General features: G+C 39.3%; 1 protein-coding gene across 1 annotated transcript in view; it reads right to left on the reverse strand.

The window, feature by feature from the left end:
* The window catches only part of cpne5b (copine Vb), a 134,555-nt gene that overhangs the window by 37,948 nt on the left and 73,431 nt on the right, over positions 1 to 23,176 (reverse strand). The window contains exon 7 of the mRNA XM_059328535.1: positions 7,069 to 7,132. Coding sequence (XP_059184518.1) covers positions 7,069 to 7,132 — 64 coding nt within the window. The remainder of the gene's footprint in view (positions 1 to 7,068; positions 7,133 to 23,176) is intronic.

The following is a 23,176-nucleotide window of genomic DNA, read 5'->3' on the forward strand; positions in this document are numbered from 1 at the left end:
GATATAATTTCAACATCATGGAAAAAAGATAATAATTCAAACTGCAATTTCTTGAACAAAGCCCATTACTGAATAACTAATTACTAAATTAATTGCCCTCTGTGTTTAAACAATTAAACCCCACAGTGAATTTGCATAAAATACCTTCATAATATATCATTTTGATAAGTGACAACAGTCTAAAGGTTCAATTAGCGACGCTTCCTACACCCAACTGGGCCAAAGTGGATTAAAGCACCAATCCACCAACATAAACTGAGCTCATTAACTGTAAACACAGGGGTTCACTGGGTTCCTCTATAGGAATGAAATGCTGATCAAGTTGCTCACAAAGTAAATTCAGGTTTTTGGTATTCAGAGAAGCGGAATTTGGCAACGCTGCCGCTCTCAGTCAGCGAGAGGGAGGACACACTGGGAAACCTCTGCGGGGCTAATAGGCACATAAAAGCATTTATGGTGATGGAATGTGTTGAGGATATTAAATATTCATCTGCTCCTGCCTCATTAAGGTTCCGAAGCACGAACACACACTCTTGCAAAGGTCTGTGATCAACAGCCATTTGCTAATATGGAGGGAATCAGAGTATCAATATTTAAAGAGGGGGGCCAGGCTAGATAGAGACTCATTCACGCTCTCAGGAGAGTAATGGAGGAGTGTTTGTGACAGGAGAGGGTGTGTGTCTCTCTGCAGAAAGAGCTATAGATGCACTAATTAACAGAGAAGAAATGAGCAGAAGATGGTAGGAAAAGTATAGGGTGGGGGCCAAACCAGTGCATTTACATTGCAATCGAATGGGCAGGAATTATTGTGTGCCAGAGTGTGTGTGTCTCTTGGGGTTGAATGTAGGAAAAAAAAAGATAAAAGAAAGGGAGGAAGGGTGTCGGGGATAGGATAATGACTCAATTAAAGGCCAAAGTGATGAAGATGGGGAATAAAAAAGGGGAGGTGGACTTAACATGATAAGTAACACTGTTTGTGTGGTGGTTCCCTGTGGTGTTCTCAGTGTACACATGGATACACACTCAAATTTACCAAAGATAACATGCAGAACATGCTCCTCAGTGATTATGCATGTACATGTGGTTCTACGAAGAGGCAATTCCTTGCCTGAGAGAGCTTCACTTCTCCTACTTGATTTAAAGCCACAGGATCCGAAATGTGTGTTTCATGTTGTCTTGTAGCATTTATTAAGGGTTGCCAAACACGTACGTGACCGGAATGGAGCGGCAGCAGTCTGAGCTTCCCACTGTCCACCCGCTTCTTCTAATCGCTCCTCTCCCAGCTGCTCCAGGTTTTCTATTTTCTACATTAGATTTCTTTCTTTCTTTTTTTAATCCCACTTGTTCTACGCACATGCTAAAAGAAAAAAAATGTTCCAGTTTGCTCCGTAGCAAATGTGCTGAAAGCTGCCTTTCAGATTTTTTGCACAATGCGAGGTGAAATTTAGAGGCATCAAAGGAGGCAGTGAAAGGAAGCACAGGAAGTGAGTCAGATCTGTCGTGTGCAACGATTTAGAACATTTGATCAAATTTCTGGTTTTCGTGATGACATAAATGTGCAATCAAAGGATCAAAAGTAGAGGGCCGGGAAGGAAGAGAACCATATACATACACTCAACACAGATACTGTCAGTCGTGGAACATCTCCACTGGCTGTTGGTGGCCAAAAAACACACACTGCAAAACAGTCCAGTGGTTAAATTTGTGCAAATTAAGCGAAATGAAAATCCTTTTGGGGTTGTATCAGCTTGTTCCTGTGATGGAGCTTTATCTCGAAGCGAGAGGGAACACAGAGATGCTTCAGGCAAAATCATGCCGGTCTGCTCCCACACTACTCTCCTTATATACCCTTTTTCAAATATGTTAGAAAAAAGAAAAAAACTAATTCCCTCATGGACCAGCATTAGATTACATTGCTGTATAAATCTGCAGCTGGACTGTGATCCAGTTGTTTCAATAAGATGAATTTATATAATTACTCTAGTATTATTATAACTCTGTGTGGGTGAAAGCAAGCAGTCAGTATGGTAATAAATTTGAGATGGTATTTTGAGATGGGCTTAACTGTTTCCACTAAACAAGTTGTATTTCTCAGGAGTCCTGCAGGGTCAAGGTTGACTGCAGCAAACCTCTATTTTGAAAGCAACAAAAAATATTTTATTATCAAATAGCTGTAGCCAGCCCTGGAAATGAGTTGCTTCAAATGTGTGTCAATAGTGTTCACAAGTAGAAGTTAATCAAGTTTACATAAGCCAATATTGTGATAGAAGATAAAAATGTTTAGATAACTGCCAAAACTTTTAATAACCAGCACATGGAGTTGGAGGAATGTTTCAGTATACTTACATTGATCACTTTACTGCACGCCTCATAAACCTGATCAAATGGGATAACAATCTTTTCCTAATTACCAGCTCTGTTCCTCAAGGTCTCTTGGTATTTTGTCCATATGGTGCAGATTTATCAAAACAAAACTGTTGTGGAAATTAGTTTCAATTTCCTCATGCACTACATTTGTTTGCTGAATTTGTTGTAACTGTTGGTATTACACTGAGAAATTATTAAATAAAGTCAGTAGGGGGGTCATGTCGAGAGTGCAGGGTAGTATCACGTGATGTTTGCTGCAATATTCATATTGAGTTTGCATTCAGATTATAGCAGGGCTCTAAAGATGGGCCAAAGATCATGTTCGGAAATTCCTCCTTAAAAAAAACCAACCCACATTTCAACTATTCGGAAATCGAAGCCAGTACAACAAGATCTATAACTTCTTGTGTAGGTATATTTGTGTGTATGTGTATGTCTTTTAAAAGATCTCTACACCTATACATTACATCAGAATGAAAATAATGCCTGATACCCTCTGTCTCTGAGTTGGGTTTTTCGCAAGTTTGTTTTTTCCTCCTGACCAGTTGATGTTTTAAACATGTAGTTAACATTGTGAAACGGAACTGTAAAAATGACTGAAAACAGAACAGGGTTAGGGTTATAAAAAGAACGACTCCCGTTTATAACGTTCAACGGGACACAAACACAGGACTCCTGGTCAAAAGCCGGGGTTTGTTTGATCCTTTTACTGCCCCACCAGGTCACTCTTTAGAGACCGGCGTGGTTGTTACACAACCTCACCAGACAAGATTTTGCAGGAAAGCTACAATTTCTAGTGCATTTCTTTTTGTACAGAATCATGAAAACGTTAAATCCAGCAGGCTTGTTTCATCTTTGCTCACCATTATGTGACATACTCGCATACCAATTTGATTGTTGTTAACAGTGCACAGCTAAGTGTTTCTAGGGGAAACTTGAGCTCGTGAACTTTGGTTCCACAGCCTTTCAGGCCCATGAGAAAATATGCAAGGCAGAGGGCTGCCTTTCACCCACTATTGAATGTATATTTGAGCCCTTGTTTACAGCAATTCACTGTCTCCACATGATATCTCCATTACCACAAAAAAATGAACTGCTTATGTTTTCTCCAGCAAGTTTCCTGTGTAAGTTGAGATTGTGGGGAAGTTGAAAAAGGGCACGGTGACCTTCTGTTCCAGCAGAGCTAATTATCAGATGATAACTGTTGTGTTATGACCTCAGTTTAACTTAAGCTGCTCTTCCTTTGGTGATTATTCTAATGATGTTCAACTCCTGAAGTGAGACAAATGTTATCTAAGCAATTAAAGTGTCTCTCTCCTCAGACTTCTTTACACTTTGTAGTTTTATAATGTCTTAAGAATAAACCTGCCAACTCATATCAATAAAAACTGGAGTCCCCAATGCCAAATTAAAAGTGGAGTATTCATCTTCTTGTCACCCAAGGTTTATAATATATTAAATACTGCTATAAAAAGTTTTCAATTCATCCTGAAGTTATTAAAAGCAATAACCAGGGTTGTTTGATGCAAAGTCTTATTTCAAACTGGTAGAACGTCACAAATAAGTTTTAAATTAGACAGTTCAGAAAAAAAGCAAACACCTGAGGTTGCCACCAGACGACTGTCTGTGCTTTAAGCTGAAGATTTAATAATGAGCATGTCCAAAGTATAATATTTACAGCAGTTACACATGCTCCTCTTGAGACTGCATCATGAATGGAAACTGATGAATAATGTCAGTTCATGAATGCTAAGTGCGTGTTAACCTCTTGAACCCAGCCGGACCCACCAGCAGGTCCATCATTACAAACTCTCTGCAGACAAGCCTGTCTGCAAAATGCTTAATTTTAAATTCAGAATTTTCCAACGATGCTAAATGCGTCAGGTTGAATTTCAGCAAAGCTTTGAGGATCCCAAAGCTTCAGCAAAGTGTTGGGGGGAAAAAATAAATATGTTGTTGTTGAATATGGTGTTTGTCATTTAGTCAGGATATAAATGCTTACTGTAAAGCTGAGGCTTCAGAAACAAGCTGTTTAACACAACATTGATATCCTGCCTTATGAAATAATATGGTGACTTTATAGTATATAGTTTATTATTGACACTGCCAGCAGTTACAGAGCAATATCAGCTTTCATTTGGGGCTGTGTCGCGGCAACTTCCGGGTCTGAGCAGTGAGGCAAACTAGGAAGTGCCTTAAGCTGCATTCTTCCGAAAATTCCAGCGCCGGGTGCTAAGTTTGGCTGCAAAAAAAATCTGTCCATTCATTTCAATGCAAAATTTTTCTCAAAAAATTTCTCACTTGATTTATTTCCTCAGAATTTTTTTTTTAGGACAACACTATGGTCTCAATCCCTAGTAAAAAATCTTCAAGACAATTTCATGTTTATAGTTCAAATAAAGGTCCTGTTTAGAAGAAAATAGAAGGTAAAGAATCGTATGATTTGGGGCGTGGCTACCTTTGATTGACAGGTCACTAACATGGCAAGCCGTCATCAGGAGAGAAGCAGAGCAATGTGTATCCACAGCAACGTGTCAATAAAGTCATATATAACGTTATATAGATATAAAAAGGACGTTTACCAGTTTGGTCTCATAACTTTGACCCTTTCACACTGTAATTTCACTTAATGACAGTTTATTTGAATGTTTTGGTCAATAAAAATGTCTTGCTCAGCATTTGGTTGGGCTAATAGACACTCCAAGGAGTCGCTGTTCAGTTTTCTGATGTAAGTAACATACATTTTGTTTTTTTGCTAGCCAAAATTAACATCCCAGTTAATGCTCCAGTTAATGCTAACATGAATTAGCAGCGGCTTCGCTCAGTCAGGTTGACTTACGTCGCAAAAATTTCGTATTCCATAGAGAAAAGTAATAGCACACCGATCCTGATCAAACCGCACGTTTTGATATATAATTTGTCCTGCAACTCTTCAAGTTGTAGGACTAGTAGTGGGACGAAATTGCGTCCGGAAGAGGAAGAAGAAAAAATCCACAGTATAACAATAGTGCTCGGTGCGATTGCCCCGTCGCCCTAACAAGTACCAAAGTGTGCATGTTTGTGTGTATGTGTATGTTGTGTGTCGGTGCATGTGCTTGCCTCTATTTGTGTGTCATAAGCTACACGGGACAAGGTTGCGTTTTAATTAACTAACACTCTGTCTCACACTATCATCAGCCGAGCTGCTGTTATAGCTGAGGGCTGCTACCGTACAGGCCGGGCGTGAAATAATACTCTATTGATTTACTTCAGTGTCTTTATATCTGTTTCTATCTATCTGATTCTTTTTTTCTCTCTCTCTCTTCTACACAAACACACTCATAGATCTGTTTCTCTTCATCTCATCACTGCTTGTTTGCTCTTTCATTTTCATAGTGCAGTTTTTCATTCTCCTTTACTCTGCCTGTCTCTCTCTCTCTTTGTTCCATTTACTCTGCTGCACTTTCTTACCTTTCAATAGCCTCTTGTAATCTGCGTGCTGGGAGCCCGCTGAAGCATCCAAAGCTTTACAGTGTTGGACATTCAGCACTCACCTTATGACTCCACAGAGTGAGAGCTGTCTGTTATATTCTGAGAGGCCTGTGTGCTTTTGTATGTTTACTGCTTATTTACCTTTTCAACACTAGATCAAGATAAAAAAGTTAAATCATACACTTCTAAAGACTGTATAGGATGCATATTTGCAATACATAAATATATATATATAGATAAACACTAGAGATGGGAGAAAAAAAATCGATACAGCGTTATATCGCAATATTTTGAGCGGCAATATTATATCGATTCATTGCCACCAAGTACCAATATTTAGCGTTCCAGCGGGCATAGATACGATAAACGATAAATAGATATTATCATGTCCATCATAATGTCACGTTTATAAGCATTTGAACTTTCAACGAACTGTTGTTATTGTTGGTAATGTTTCTGGTCAAAACAATCATAGTAAAAATGACAACAGCGCATTGAACGTTGTTGTAATGTGAGGTTACAACATTACTGTACACATTAGCTTAGTGTCCAGATACAGTAGATGTCCATATAAGTGTGTAGATGCATTTTTTATGCCAGTGCCACTATGATATTAAAGACTTTTAATTTGATATATTACTTTGAAGAATAAAAACATTTTCTCTTCAAAGGTTATGTACACCTTTGATTTTAGCCTGGCTCCTCCAAGCCAGATTCTTTTTGATACACTTGGCAGCAGTATGGGAACACAAGGGACAGAGACAGATAGACTATCACTGTCACATCATCCATTTTTAGCTGGCATGGATAGCGATGACACTCAGGGCACTTTCACCACAGCAGGATCATAAAAGGAGGTGGACCTGCTGTGTTTGTGGCTGAGTGTGTAGGTGTCGGGTTCATGTAGGTTCAAGAAAGGACAGGAGACATAACAAGCTAGTTTTGAGCAGCATAAGCACAATATGTGATTGGTTGTTTTTTTTTTTAATGACCTGTAACATAATACCCAAAGAACGAGAAAGAGTATTAAAAAAGTTATCAAAGTGGGCAAAACAAAGTCAACCATAAAGTTTCTCTTGTCTCTATCTGTGAGCCTGCACCTATTTGCCCCTCTAAGCTTCAATCCTGCTGAATCCACTTTATGTGCGAAGACTGTTTAACCAGGCTTCGCTGACAGATGTTTGCCTGCTAATGTGTGTTTGGCAGGGGAGATTATTATGGCTTACTCACTCGACAATTGCTCAGCTCCTCTGCGGACAGGATGATAGTGCCACATTTCTTCCCTTGGATCCCTCTGTGGAGTAAAGGGAGACAACAATAAGAGCTTAACACACATTAAAAGAGAATACATCTTCTGTTTGTCCACTCTTGGCTCTTAAGTGATTATTAAAGGCTGCTGCAAGAAGAAAGGCATGTTAATGTCAGAAGTAGTCCTTCTGATTATACTCAACAACAAGTCAATTTCATGTAGCTTATCCTTGACATTTCTTGACATTCACAGTCTCACTCAGGATTTTTCTTTTTATTGAATTACAATATTTAATATTACTCAACCTTAGACACCTCTGAGGAGTTTACTTTAACTGCTCTATTGTTAACTTTTTTTTAGCTGACATGTTCCTAATATGTTGTGCAACTTATATCCTAAATTTTAATGGTAACATTGTATATTGCTGACTACCCTGTTAGGACAGATTTATCACAAGCAGTTTTAGATACTGATGCCCGTAGTCCTTTAAGCTGTCAAACATGATATGGGGTCAATTCATATTCATGACTGAATAGGTGGACAAATTGGTTTTCCATTTATTGGTGAACATGTTTCACTTCTTGTCCCTAGAATTTAAAAGCACATATCATCACAGCTAGGGATGTTAATAATTATTAAGTTATCCGACACTGGGACATGGTTGCAAGGTTGAAGAAATAGGCATACAATCTATTTCTTAAATCCAACTCATGGGGGTGACTGGGGGAGAGACAGCTGAAGTCACATGATACCACCCGGCCCAGGCAATGCCCTCAACAAGCTGATGACTCAGGTGGGCACCAGTGGACACCAGTATGAGGTCATGAGAAGTGCTTCCCGAGGCTGGACACTGTATTGAGGTGGTGCCTCTGCAACATCAGTACCATCTGAGCGGGTATTCTCCGCCACAGGACTCTCAATCAACACACCAGCAACCAGCTGGAAAAGACATACTCCCATCCCAGTGCCGTCCGGGGACAGCTTTGGACGCACATACAGTTGCAATCACGGAACTCAAATTGAGTTTGCATCTGTCTGGCGTTCCACTGAGAGTCGACCTGTTGCTATTTCTGAATAAAAAACAGTAGACAAGCTGTCTGCTGTACTGAGGACTGGCCTGTTTATTATTTTTTATGACGCCAAGATTATGATGGTTAACAAGGGTCAGCTATCGGTCAGAAAAAGATTAAAAATTAACATCCCTAATAAGGGCTCATATTACTCTCTGTCTCGCAGAGAGAATGTCATTGATGCTCTTATTACCTCTCCTCTTGTCTTGATTATAAGAACTCTTACACAGAGCGGTAGTGACACATCAATCCATCATCCCTTTGCTTCTTCAGATCACAGAAAGCCTTTAACCTCAGCTGAGAAAGATCATCCAACCGCATAACTTCAGCTTATGAGTTCATAAGCCTGTTACAGTAGCTGTTTTACCACAATTTCTACACATTTAATGTCTTACTCAACTCCACATTTTTGGTAATCACACATCTTCTGCATGTTCCAATAAGGCTCTGTCCACTACTTTACATTTTAATGCCCCTTTGCAAACATATTATTTTCTGTATCTTGTGCTATGCTATGATTGTTTTGTGTTATTTTAACAGTGCCAGTATGTGTGAAACTTGACATCCCTGTGTTGCAGTATTACCATGAACCCCCAAAATAATCACTTCTGTGTTCAGCGTCAAAGATCCTGACCTCCAAGTTGTGAGCTACTGATATATGCAGATTAAGGTTATATGCTTCTTATTTACATCTGCTTTTAATCCATTTCAATACAATTATTTTGATAAAAATCTATTTCAAATGAAAAAAGAGATGGCAAGATTTTAGAATCAGACAGCCATCAAAAGCTCAGCGCTTGCTTATCACCACAGATGAGGAATGGCCAATTACTTTACCGCCAGAATGTTTTTTTTATGTCTGTGGTATTTAAAGTTCTGGTAGCCTGTAAAATAAAACTAAATCTCCTCAGTCCACTCAAAGTGACAGGTGAGATTGATTTGTAATGCCCATGAAATGGAATCCATATTTTAGGACATAAAAAGTGAAAGTGGAAAAGGGTAAATGGACCTGCACTTATAAAGCACATTTCTAGTCACTTTGCAACCACTCAAATCGCTTTACACTACAGACTGCGCTCATTCACCTGTTCACACACTCATTCATACTAGTGGCAGAGGCTACCCTAAACGGTGCCACCTGCCAACATTGGGAATTCATTCGTACACCGATGAACGCAGCATTAGGAGCAATTTGGGGTTCAGTATCTTGCCCAAGCAAACTTCGACATGTAGTCTGCCATGGTCAGGGATCGAACCACCAACCTTCTGATCAGTGGACAACCGATCTACCAACTGAGCCACAGCTGTATGTATAAAAGGAAAAGAAGGTAAAGATTTCTATTCAGCATTTTGTTGATGACACCCAACTTTACCTGGTGTTATAGCCACACAACTATCATAAAGTTAATAAATGCCCTAACTGGACATACTTTATACACATGCATGAAAGAAAATCAGGGCACAACACTAAAGGCCCAGTCACACCAGAAGGCTGTAGCTGGTGAGCTAATTGCTAACACGCTAGCCAACTGTGTTAATCATTTATAACTGTTTTACTAGCTTATTGTATTTTCTATGCAGTGGATTCTTTACTGCACCAATATAATTTTATTTCAGGATATATTTATTCAATAAAGAGTTAACTGAGGGAGATAAAACTTTTCAAACTGCTGACTGCTAACTCAATCTAGTGAGCTAGCAACAGCTGGTATAATTCGCTCGTTATCCCACCTTTCAAAATGAGGCTCCATGACAGTGCTAGCCTGTTTTACAGAGGACTTGCCACCTATTAAGGGCTACAGGTAAGATTTAAGTTGTTAACCTATTCATACTTTGGAACTATTTGATCTGGTGAAACCCTTAAAATGTTGGTAGTGCCTAAACTCTGACTTAAGTAAGAAATTATGTTGAAATCGGGCTAGGTTTGAACTTTTCCATAGCTGGTGTAACCAAGTGCAGCACTGTAGGGATGGCTTGCTGTCAGTCTTAGGAGTGAATGGTAAATCCAGCTTCAGTCAGGAGGACCTTACATGTGTGTCTGACTTGGAGAAAGTCAACATCTTCATATCCAAGCAGCTGTCATTACTGCAACTCTTTATGCTTTATATCACTCAGACCTCTTAATTCTGTCTCCAGCTTGTTCAGAATGCTGCGCCAAGGCTTTTAACTTTATTATGAAAGAGACGGTATTATACCAACTCTCTCCTCCCTTCGCCGGCTTCATCTTAGTCATAGAACTGAGTTGAAAAGGTTGTTTTTTTTGTTTACAGAGCACGATCTGGCCCCTACTTACATTCGTGAACCTCTGTCCTCATATCATGCTGTCACAGACTGGTGATGCTCTGACCAAAGGCCTCTTCTGTCTGTCGCTACAGTGGGTCCAGGTCCCAATGTGTCAGTACACATTAGCTTTAAACTGTGCCTGACTTTGTTTGTCTGGAGCTGTCTGTTGTCTACACCTGGCTGGTTGGTTGGTTATGCTTATGTACTTTTTTGTGATTGTAGTCTATTGTTGAGTGAAAAATTATATCCAGGCAAAACCCTTTCCACCTTTTTGTCAATATGATACCATGTAGAGATTAAATATGCTCCCACTTAAGGCCTATGGCTGTTATTAAACGATATTAAAGCATTTTGCATATTTCCCCAATGTATCACCTTTGATTTACAACAGTGTCAGATCTCCCAGACCAGCATGTCTCACTAGAGGACTGTGAAGTTTGCATGTGTGTTAATTGCCTCATTCATCAGCTGTGTTTCACAGTTAGATGGATGTGCCTTATTAGTTTGAAAGTGTTCCACATAGGGAGACACTGTTGGAATCTAATGCTGCTTTCAGACCAAATGGACTTATAGAAAATAGTTTCTTTCCTGACCGTTTACTTCATGCTTGGGATATTTTTTTGAATCAGAGTTTTACTTAAAAGTACTTTCCTTCACATAGAACCGTCTCCATAACTTCCACCTCCTGCCAATGCCAGAATCACATTGTCAGGGTATCACAAAACACGAGCATATAGTCACTTTAGTGCATGCATGCATGTTATGGTCACTCAGCTGCCCAATAGGGGGCATCCAGATAGTTAGCTAGTTAGTATTTGTTTTATTGAAGTGCAGTTAAATACATTGACAGCATCAAAATGAGATATATCCCACTCATTTTGATGAAGGTAGCTCTGTCTCCTATAAAATTACATGGTAAATGGAGTGCACTTATATAGCGTTTTATCCAAAGCGCTTTGCAATACACACTACACTCATCCACCCGTTCACACACACACATTCATACTGGTGGCTGAGGCTACCAGGGCAAACTGGTGTCACCTGCCACCATTGGGAATTAATTCACACACCACTGACGCAGCATCGGGAGCCATTTGGGGTTCAGTATCTTGCTCAAGGTTACTTGGACATGTAGGCTGCCATGGTCAGGGATCGAACCACCAACCTTCCGTTCAGTATGTGACCACAGCAGCCGCATGCATAAAAATAATAATAATAATTTTTAAAAATGAAACTAGATTGGATGATGAAATACATTTTTGAAATATTTTGAATGCAAATTGCTCACTGGCAATGTACATTGTTAATACTGTGAATGTATTTCAGTTGTTATCTTATATGTTCCTGGTAACTTAAGCATGATACATGTTTCTATGTTTGTTTGTTAGGCAAATTAGACCACTTGATTTAGTTTAAGGAAATAAGAAGTCTTGGTTAAGTATTAAAAATCAATGCTGACTTGAAGCACAACTCCAGATACAAACTTTTAACTTTAAAGTGTTGAAGCAGGCGCAACCTTGACAATACGTAAGTACGACCATTCATTTCCAGCTGCATTTTTTTCTTTTTTTGAACAATTTCCACAAAAGATTGACAGACTTGACTTGATTGCCTCTGGTTTTGCACTTAACCTGCTGATGTCAAAAGATGGAAGAAAGTGTTCTCCAGCTGGGTATATAAGTGCTTTCTGCTCTTTGTGGGTGCGTTGTAAGAGGTATGGAGACCTTTGAGACTCACATTGATCGGCATGTTTGGAGACCATCCTGGTCACATGGGCGACTGTGTGAGGTCTGTTTTTTCCACACCTCAACTTGCACTCACGTACCTACTTATGGACATTTGGCACTCCATCAGCCACTGGCTCAAAAATACAGCTTTTAAAAGACAAGTAACTCCATATCTACATCCTTCTCCATGCAGTCCTTCCTTCACCTCCTGTAGACGAATCAATTCCGTATCGGTCCTACCCAGAAATAGTCCGTTATCTTAAGGCCACTGAAAAGCTTAAAAAATCACCAGACAAAAAGAGTGGGTTGCATGAGTGAATCTGTGCTGTGCTGACAAGCTGTGGTATACAGAGGCTGCAGAGCAAAGCAGCTATGGCTACAATAATCACCACGGTGAACAGCCACAGGAACGGGCTTTCAGCCACAACCCAAGGTTTTCTGGTCATTTGTTCGCTGAAAAAACTTTAATGCTGTACACAAGTTATATCTGAACAATGTGATGGTGCACTAAATGGATGTTACTGAGAATATTAGCAGTCCTAAATTACAAAAGCTCTAAATCATCATCAAATGTGTTTAGTGTTAACTCGACAATGCCCCTCATTGTTTTCATGCAGATTGTGTTGTGTTAACACTTTGCCCACAGTTGGATGGCAACTAACAGCCATGGATAAAGAAAAATGTATTTTTAAAAGCAAATGGAGCTAATAGCCCAGATGGGTCTATCAACTGGGAGAGCATCAACAAGTTATTTGCAGTTACTGTCAATGTAAATTTAGTCTTATAAACCATTTGTAAGCCAAGCACAGCTAATGCAGACAGTCCCATTAGCCACGAAACAAGTAGCTTGCAGCGCTGCCAAGTAATGTTGTGGAGGACAAGGGTACTGGACGTAACTCCAGTGTTGTGAATAATTACTTTGATTTTAATTTATTTCCACTAATAAATCTACATAAATTCCCTTTGCCATTACCTATGGACAATCATACCTTTGTAGGGGTCACAGGTATCCCACAAGTTTCATTTGGATTTATGGACTGAATGCATTGAGAATTGTGTCAACAATTTCTTGATTTCATGCTTCCAAAATGGAGGTGTTTCTTTGTTCCCCTTAAAACAAAGACAAACGACCCCCATCCCCCACCATCACCATGGCCACGGCCATCTGCATATAACTATGGGGCTTCATTGGCTGGTTCTACCAGGAAGTACAAATCCCAGGTAGAGACACAAAAGTCTTCTGCAGCCATCGCTTCTTGCTGTTCTTCTCAACTCCCTCAGAGGGACAGCATGGCTGCTGTCCTGGTCTGATCTTCCAGGAGGTAGATCAGACAATTTCCCTCTCTCTCCAGCTCTAAGGGAAGGCCTGCAAGGCCCCAAACCAAGCTTGGGCCCACCACCACGCTCCAAGTTTGCTGCCTGTGATCTATACAGAATATAATCCGAGACCTTCACCAAGCTTTTGGAGCCAACAACAGCGAATGACTCTGAGCACACCGAAACCCAACCAGGAGCTGATTCTTCTTCAAAAGGATTTCTGCTTTAATCAATGGTGTTAATCTGTTGCGTGTTTGTTAAGTATGTTTGCTGTGATATTTTGTGTAGCCACATCATTTGAAGTTATATGATTAATCTTGCTCTACAGACTTTAAGTTTACATGTAAATTAACTGTAACTCATTTGATTTGCTCACACACTAATCCACATAAAATGTACTTTAATTTGGCTTCCTACAACACATAGACTTTCAAGGCCGCAAGGTCTATTGTTCTCCAAGAACAAAAGGGCTTCCGCCATTTTGATTTGCTTCAATGACCGCCCTTGGTCAGCCATCTTGTTACACCTAATCTTTCACCCACATTTCCACTGTAAATAGTATTTTAATTTAGCTATTGTGTGTTTTGCTTGCTTTACTTTGTTTTAGAATAAATATCTTTTTGGATTAATACGCTTCTCCTTTTAATGTTGCACATGAATGAGTGATTCGCTAAACCTCTGCTATGAAAAGAACTCCAAGACTGATTTACTATGATTTGCCATCTTTCCTCTTTCTAAGTAAAGAAGTGGTGCCCGACAGTAACTTTAATTTATTTAAAGTATGAATATTAATATAGTCAATTTCTGATAGCAAAATTGATCTAAATAAGCAGACACCCATTACATCCAGGGTGTCCCCTGCTGGAGGCGATTTGTATCTGCAACCAGATACCCCTACACCTTTAATTGTCATTAAATACTTAAATCGATAATAAAAACATTTTCACTACTATTTTTATTAGTTGGTGATGATTATTATATGACCATCAACACTTCCCAAAGCCTGGTGTTACAGTATAAAACCAAAATATGTTCAATTTATTACCACAGAAGACGACATGAGAATGGAATAAGGTAATGTTTTGCATTTCAGCTTGAAAAAAGACATCAATTATCAAAATATTTGATGTGTGATTTTCTGTTCATTGTCTATTGGTTTGCTTACTTTACTCTACAGATATAGCATACTGTGTATACTGTATATCTGTGTGTAAGCAGCAATCCCCAGGATCTTTCACTTTCTGCAACCAACAATATTTTGTAAACATAATATTCATAATTCAGCTGATGACTCACAGAAAGGAAAACAAATCAGTTGGTGTTAAACTGCAATCTGTCTGCTGTTGGATGTCTTTTTTGCCTGTGCACGCCAAAAAGCCCACCCATCCTGTTGCTTAAGAAAATATTGGAAGAAAGAGCTGAATATGATGGAATAGGATCTTATTTGCACCTTACTATTGATTTGCAACATAAAAAAACAACAACTAAGACTTGATTAATAATTTGTCACAGTTGCGGGGGATAGACCTGCTGAGGGTGCCACACAAGGTACTGCTCCTAAATATTGCTAAAACCTCAAACGTAATCTAATAAATCTATCAGGCTGTCTTATTCTTTGAACTGCACCTGGGCAAATTAGAAAGCTCTTCTTGCATTACTTAGTAGAAGTAGAAGAGTAAAAGCAGCAGCGCATGCATAATATAACCTATCCATTAACACAGTGCTTCAAAGACCCAATGGTTACACACACAAGCTCTTTTGAACCTCCCATATTAAACAAAAGAGAGTTGTATATTGACAGAGTGCGCACACACACGAACACTGACAGACATATTATCGCCCATAGGAACATGTAAACCTAGAAATAACACTTGCACCAAAATCGCTCAAAGCATAAAGACCCACTGACATATTGGCACACACATGCAACCACACACCACTTTGTTCACAGTGGGGAGAATCTGTAATTAAAGAAATCTTCAGGGAGTCAAAGACTAAAGAAAACTAATAAACCTGCTGTGAATAAAGAAACGGCTAAATTAATTTTGCCGAGGGGGATATGAGAAGGACGCGAAAAGGAGGGAGGATTGAAAGGATGGTAACTACTGGGCTCATTTGGAAGCTACTCTGTTCCCTTCCCAGTGTGCATTATATGGCTGCATGTACCACTAAGATCTAATTTTGCAACCAATTTATTTAGTTTGCGCTGTCAGTTTGTGAGTGACCATCACTTATTTAACAAAGCGTATTTAATGTCATCAGTTTCGCAGGTATTAAGTCTTAAACCAAGGTATTGGACAAACAGAACTGTAATAGTAATTTAAATCTCCTTGTCTCTGCCACTTGAGATGCCCAACCTCTCCCTTTCTAATACAAACATTAGGTTTTTTTGTGTTTTAAATTGTGATGTCCAGACTTAACTCTGCACCTAAATACAAGATCCTGCAGGATACCCCAGGTGTGAAACACACCCGAGGGGATCGGTGCCAATGCCTCCAGCAGACAAAGGGATGTGAACCATACCCTAGGGGTGTTCCTCAGGTATAAATATATAGATTTCCCCCAGTTCAGGGTCTTTCTTCATCTGTGATCACTCACGTGTTGATTGACCTTTTCTTTGCTAAGAAAATAAAAACCTTGTTGGTAGGAATAAGTCTCTATTTCATTCTTCACCAGCAGCAGAGACATTTCTATAACAGAACCTTTGGAATGATGGTTGATAAGTGACACATGAATGATTGCACCAAATTTCATGGCAGTTCGTACCAAAATTTTGAGGAAAACCTCAAATGTCAGCCTAATGGTGGCGCTACATTAAAAGTCAGGGGATAAATAAAGTCATTGGGATTTATTTTCTAGGAACCATGAACATTTGCACAACATGTTATCTCAATTTTCTGCAAAGTAACACTCAAAGTTAGAACTACAAAACTTAACCTGTAACTGGTAATAAGCAAACAAGGGTTTGAGTAGCACAGCGTGGCTTGTGCCCAGTGCCAGCAGCCATTGTACATAATCAGACTTTTTGAGTGTGACATTGTGCTGGAGGCCTTCCAGAAGAGCACTCTACCGAAGGGATCCACAGTTAAGAATAGCCCGTCATTGATTCAGTCTCTGCAAAAGCCGGCAGAATTCACCAGTCATTAACAGAGAAAAATGAGAGGTTTGAACTGATGGAGAAAGACGAAAAGGTTGAAGAAAGAATCGAGCAATTTAAAGGACGGCACAGCACGGCAGCTCTTGAAGGGTTTAAAGTTTTGTAGAAGTTGCAATTGTACAATTTTATCCTGGAGATATTCATATAAAAATCTTTTTTTCTGACACTTGTTATTCTAGGAGATCAAAACTAAAGTACAAAATTGTGACTGTAGCTTTACTCCATTTTCAGTGTCTAATTTCAGCACAGGATAGAAAATGCACAGATGTTTTGTCTGTCCCTGTTTCAGTGAGCATCTGTGAATAAGGTATTACTTTAACAAAAGCTGTGCAATATATATGTAAATCTGTAAATGCATATTTCATTTGCCATTGTTACCACATTGCAAATGTCCACAATAGCTGTCCAAATAGCTGCAATAAGCACACTGAATAACCCAACAGGACACAACAAACTGGGCACATTGAATGTGTAGGAACCAAAGTTAGACTGATTACTATTATCGCCAAAAAGTCTCTCTGAGAGTTTCTATTTCGCTTTATTATAAGAAAGCGAGTCAAGTGGTCTGGTGAAGCCTTTCTATTTTCCAATTTATTGGAATGCGAAAACTATAGATAATCACATCAATGGTTTCTTGCAACCATTTCCACTTGAGGTGAGCAACATTTAGCTCAGATATAATGAGGCTCTATTTCTTGTGTGCTGCCTTTAAATATTAAAGTCTCAGCTCCATTGTTTGTCTATGAGTAGAATCACTTTGTAACACAAACCGCTTTAGCCTGGATTTGATCTCTGGACACCAGAACACTTCTTGCTCTTGAACCATTTTAAGAAGTACAGATTCACACTGAAGAGTTTTTGTACAGAACTGTACCATAGAAAATTGCCCAAGGGTACATCATGCTTCAACGTACCGGCACTTCCTGACAGACTGAAAGCAATTTATTCAGTTAGAACTGGACATATACCTCTCACTCGATCTTATCTCACAACAAAATGTGTTTACCGCCTCAACTCCTGCAACACAAATCATTTTACATCCTGCCACTCATCAGTTAGATTATTGCCATTTGCAGATGACGCTGCCCTTGTGGACCTCGTCATTAACAGTGATGAGTTCATGTGCAGGAGACGGGCAGTTCACTTTACAACATGCTGTGCCGGCATCACCTTTTAGCTGAAGACTTTCAGACAGTAATTCATTTCCTGTTGAAGCATTGTGTTCATTAACGCTTGAAGAACAATAGCGAGGTCAGGGAGTAGGCTTACCCAGCTGTGTAATGCTGTGAACTACCATCAATAACCCCATCAAACAGAGTGCAGAGCATCGTCTGCCTACGCAAGAAAATTGAGTGCTGGTAATAAGAAGCTCAATATCACACAATTAGCATTATTCTTTTTAAGGTCAGTAATAGAAAGTGTTTTTCACTCTCCTGAGCTTTGTTATTTGCTGTCAGCTGGCTGCCAATAAGGCCCTTTATAGCCTTTATAAACAGATAAATGAATATGAATCCAGTATCTATAGGGAGCCGACAAGATTTTGGTTTGGAAGTTATTCTAATTTCCATTTGTAGTCCATTTGAGCAAAAGAGGCGGAACACATTTGACTAAATGTAATCTGGGAACGATTTGGCCATCGTCTGACAACTATTTAGGTTTTTAGTTGCTTTTTAAATGCAGTTATCTGCATTTATAAGCAGAGAAACATTGTAGCTGTCAACCCCAACTCCATTCTCGTGTCTCAATTTGCTAATTGGACTGTAAACAATGATGCACGGAGGAGGAAGTCTTGGTTACTCCTGCAACCCCACAAATATTGGCTCTTGCCCCCAGAGGCTTAATTGTCGTCAGAGTGATAGTTGATGGGTTCTGAGATTGGGGCTTTCATGACTCCACATTGGATAAAGGTGGGTCAGAAAAGATAGCAATTAACTTTACTCATATAGACACCCATCTGTTTCAAAACCTCTCCAGAGGATACACATACATTGGATGACGATTTCTCAAAACTGAAGCTCCATTGCAAAAGTTTGCACTTTTACTACAATTCCCTCAAAGACTCACCATCCTTCACAGCCATCTGGAAACAGCTGGTAGCTTACTTAATAGTGCACATCAAACTGCCCCTTTGCTCTATACTGTGTGTGACGTTCTGGCTTCCTCTATAGACAAGCTTTGTATGTCAGTACAATACATGCATGTTTTCATAGCAAAAGCTCAGCAAAAGAAGAACAACCCTTCATAAGTCACACGCAGTGCACACAGTCCGTTCAATACACTGCACCATGTTGGTCAGGGAATTGCCTTCCAGCTGCACTAGTGTTTGGGTTTGTCTCATTGCCAGGATCCCACCCACAGGTCACCCAATCCATTCCACTCTGCAGCCTTTGTCTGAAATGGTGATCAAGAATAAAAGACGGCAGAGCGTTTAGCCTCCCGGTGGCTTTTACTGATCTTCAGGCCACAAATTGCACACTGTGACCGAGCGGAGTAAGAGGCAGGAAAGCAGAAGCACCATGGGGGAGTGCTTTGTGGAGCCTATCAGAGATGGTTATTATCGCCTGCCATTAAAAAGGACCAAATGCTAATCAGTATGTTTTGGGAAGCTTAAAGGTGAATGGGTGCTGAGCAAGACTGCAACTCTAGAAGGCACTAACTGATGATGAACACTTCCTGCTGTTGTTGCAATATCACAAAAACGACTTATGGCAACCTCATTTTATAGACACTTATGCTAACCAATTTTGGCAAATTGCTTTATCTTGTAAAGGCTACAATGCATTGAACACAGATGGTGTTTATGGATATTGTTTTTAGAATGGGCCAAAGAAATAAAATTTGTTGACCATACAACAGGATGTTTGTGTTTCAGAGTTTTGCTACAAATTCTGGATGAGGTTACAGTACGGTTGACTCGCTGCAGCAACTTATCATCTGATCATTTCAGGATCGCATACAGGTCCGAGCACTGTCAGTTCAGATTCACTTTCTACTATCTAATGAGGGAAACCACATGTGGACACTCGCATTGTGCCTGTGATGATATAAAAATCATGCTGTGCAGCCAAAAGTTGTTCAGACAAATAACTTTATATTCTAGCTAAGATCTCAAAGCTTCATAGATACCAGAAATGTCATTGTGGGGAAATAGAAAAAGATACATTAGACGTCTAAAACATTTCTATCTGATCTAATTGTGCAACCATAAAACTTGGCATCTATGAATATTTCACTAAGCATTTAAGATTCATATCTTCGGTGAAATGTTGGAACTCATACTGTCATGACGGACGGAAATAGCTCTACATTTTACAACATTTAAGGGTAAAATAAAGAGGTTTGAAGAGGTAAAAGAGATGGAGAGGCAGAACAAGAAAATGTGACGGATTATATAAGTTAAAACACTATAACCATAGCCTCAGGAGATGTATAATTTCTGGCCCATTGCAGATCCCCACAGATACAGCATCTGTGTTAAAGAGTTGTAACATATTGTAACCTCTGTTTAACATACTGCAGGGGGGATTTTTTGATCATCACCTCATTCCAACCCAGTATCCCCAGGAACTGCATCCATATTTATTTCTGCTCCTCATAATGTATGTGCCAATGCAGGGAGCAGTGTGCCCTGTATGAAGCACAGTGGAAAATGAGGGTGTGGTGTTCAGCATGGTGGATGAATGTCTGATGGATGAGAGATTCTCTAAATGCATGGTTCAGTTCAGACCTCCACTTTTGAGCAACAGTTTGGTCCATAGCCTTTTTTTTTTTTTTTTTGGTGGCTAACGAAAGAGAAATAACATCCCAAAACATTTTTCTGCGTTTCATTAAATAAATTAGAAGAACACCAAAGGACGATGAGGATGAATTCAACTTTATAAATTAACTTCACATATACAAACTAAATTCAGAGGACTAGTCTACACATTGCTGACAGTTGACTGTCCATTTTTAAACTTACAAATTAAATACATATGCTGTACAATATCCAATTAAACAAATCAAATTATAACATGTGGCATTGACCAAAGCTACTGTTCCAAGCATTCATGAATGCACATATATGTAATATATGTCTGTTAATGAGACCAAATGCTACTTTGTAGACATAAAAAACTTCACTGAAAACATAACAAAGTCAAACATCAACAACAGCTTTAACAACTGATAATGTAGTAATACAAAAATGTTAAGTTTGGGACGGCTTAGATTGCATTTCACTGCCCAATTCTGGGAGGATGGTGAAAAAATGTAGGCCAAGTGCCTACGCCAAGCCCACAGTCCCACGTCAAAAGATACTTGCCACTGGGCCTAAGAGATATTTCACTTAAAGCACTGGGGTGTTGAATCTGTAGTTTAGTGAAGACATTCAATATCCACTTCCCTCCTCTGACAAAAAGGTTGGTTCTCTTTGAAAAAAATCTGATCCCATATTGACCTTATTCACTTTCTTTTATCTCATCTGCTTTGATTGCCTTGGTGATGGACCCTCAGCACAGCATGACGGTAGAGATACCAATTAGTAAAAGCACTGAGACTCAAGTCTTTGGGGTTAGTGTTTTCAGCTTAATTTTGCTTCCATTCAGACTAATGAACTGAAGAAGAATTAGTGTGGGGATTTACTTTAAATTCACTTCGGAAGGATTAGGCTGTGTAACAAAGTGCTGGCTCTAAATCACTGCTACAGTATGACGTGCAGTGTGTATCAACATGTTACATGATAATTACCCTGAAACACTGTTACCACTCTACCATGACACAGTGTTTCTGTCCTTTTCAACTGACAATTCCTTAGTAAACAAGTTTGTTTTATGAAGGATAATTTGGCTAATATCTGTTGTTGTCAGTTGACAAAGTTTAATATCTCTTTCTTTTCAAGCTAATAGCTTATGATTAACTCCCCACAAGTTAGATTGTGCAGTTGTTGGGCTTCTTATACAAAAAATAATCAGTTGTAGTTCTTCCCTCCAAATGGTGGTACAATGATAATCAAACTAATTAAAGTACAGTAATTGATGGTGGTGTTTTTGATCTACAAAGAATCCATTTATAATTAAAATGCCATTGTGGTGTTTTTTCTAAGCTCACTTAGTTTCTTCTGGTGACAAAGATTTCATTTTCTATTGCTGCCCGTGTCACTTCGTCAGTCAGTCTCGATGTAGCCCCGCCCTAGAGCATACCCTGCTTTATCTTCTATTTCAATGGGACCATAATTTATAAAATAAACATCATGCTGTAATGTAGAAGACTTGAAACGAGTGACCCAGACCATAAAGTCTATGTCTACTGAAATAATAAATCTAGAAGTAGGGTTATTTCCTTTTGACTTTCATACAAACAGACTAATTTTTGTTGCCAGTGGAGTTTCCCCCTGCTGGCCATGAGAAAGAATACGGGCACTTCACTTTTCTGTGCATTGGCTTCACATTTCAGGTCTGGAGATTGCCACTTGGACGGATACCAGAAGTCAAGTTGTGATCTTATTATGCCAGCCGGTGGCAGTAATTAGCTATAATTCACCAGGAACTGTTGTAAGTGGGTAAGTGTCTCATACCAATGTATATTTGTGCTAAATGGCTCTTCATAATAGCGAACAAGGAGTATAGAACTGAGAAGTATTTAAATGAGGAGCTATTAGAAGGTGATTATTTAAGGTGCTCAGTTTTTAACTCCAACATCGACTGTTTCAGTTTCTGTCTAGCCGAACAAGATCGCTGTAATTATACATTAACGCTGAAATCCAGCAAGTGATTGTGAAAACACTTGAAAGCTACAGTAGCCGTCTATTCACCACCACCACAGCAGTTGATTCTTTTTAAAGCAATTTTACCCCACTGCTTCCCTCAGTGACCCTCTGCTTGAAATTAAATTTCCCCCAACGTCCCACAGCAAGATCTGCCCATTTTAAAATTGATTTTTTTATTTTTTTAAAACCTGTATTCTGCAATTATCTTGTCTGAGAGTTTTAAAGTTTAAGAAAGTACTAAAAAAGACTCCCACAGACCGATAGATTAAAATGTGGTGACGTAAACCTTTTATGTCCTTGACAGTGATCCACAGTAATCCACTGAGGGAAGACTTGGGACACCTCGTTGCATGAAAGCTTATGAATGTCTTCAGTGTGACAAATATGTCATATACTGTCACAATAGAACAATAACCAGTCAGCCAGGTTGTAATGTCAGTCCTGACATGTTCATGAATCACTTTCAGTCTGTCTTTAGGTCATATTGTGTGTGTGAAGCTGGGCTTTGTTGGCTCGATGTTTCCACAGAATGGACTGAATTTGAACCCAAGAGGTGGAATCTGGTGAGCCATATTCCCAGTGGGAGTGGAGTGCTACACCTACTATCCATTAAAATCCCAAATAGCCTATCGCAGACAATCCCACATAAAGCAAAGTATCTCTACACAAAAGAGCAAAGTCTTGCCTGGTGAAATGAGATACTGAGGATTACCAGGCTTCAGGGAGGATTTCTCTGGAAATTCCTGTGACAGATTTCAGCGTGGGAAGCCAAACACATCTCTCTGACAA

The sequence above is a fragment of the Centropristis striata genome, chromosome 3, assembly GCF_030273125.1.
Source record: "Centropristis striata isolate RG_2023a ecotype Rhode Island chromosome 3, C.striata_1.0, whole genome shotgun sequence".
Taxonomy (NCBI): Eukaryota; Metazoa; Chordata; class Actinopteri; order Perciformes; family Serranidae; genus Centropristis; species Centropristis striata.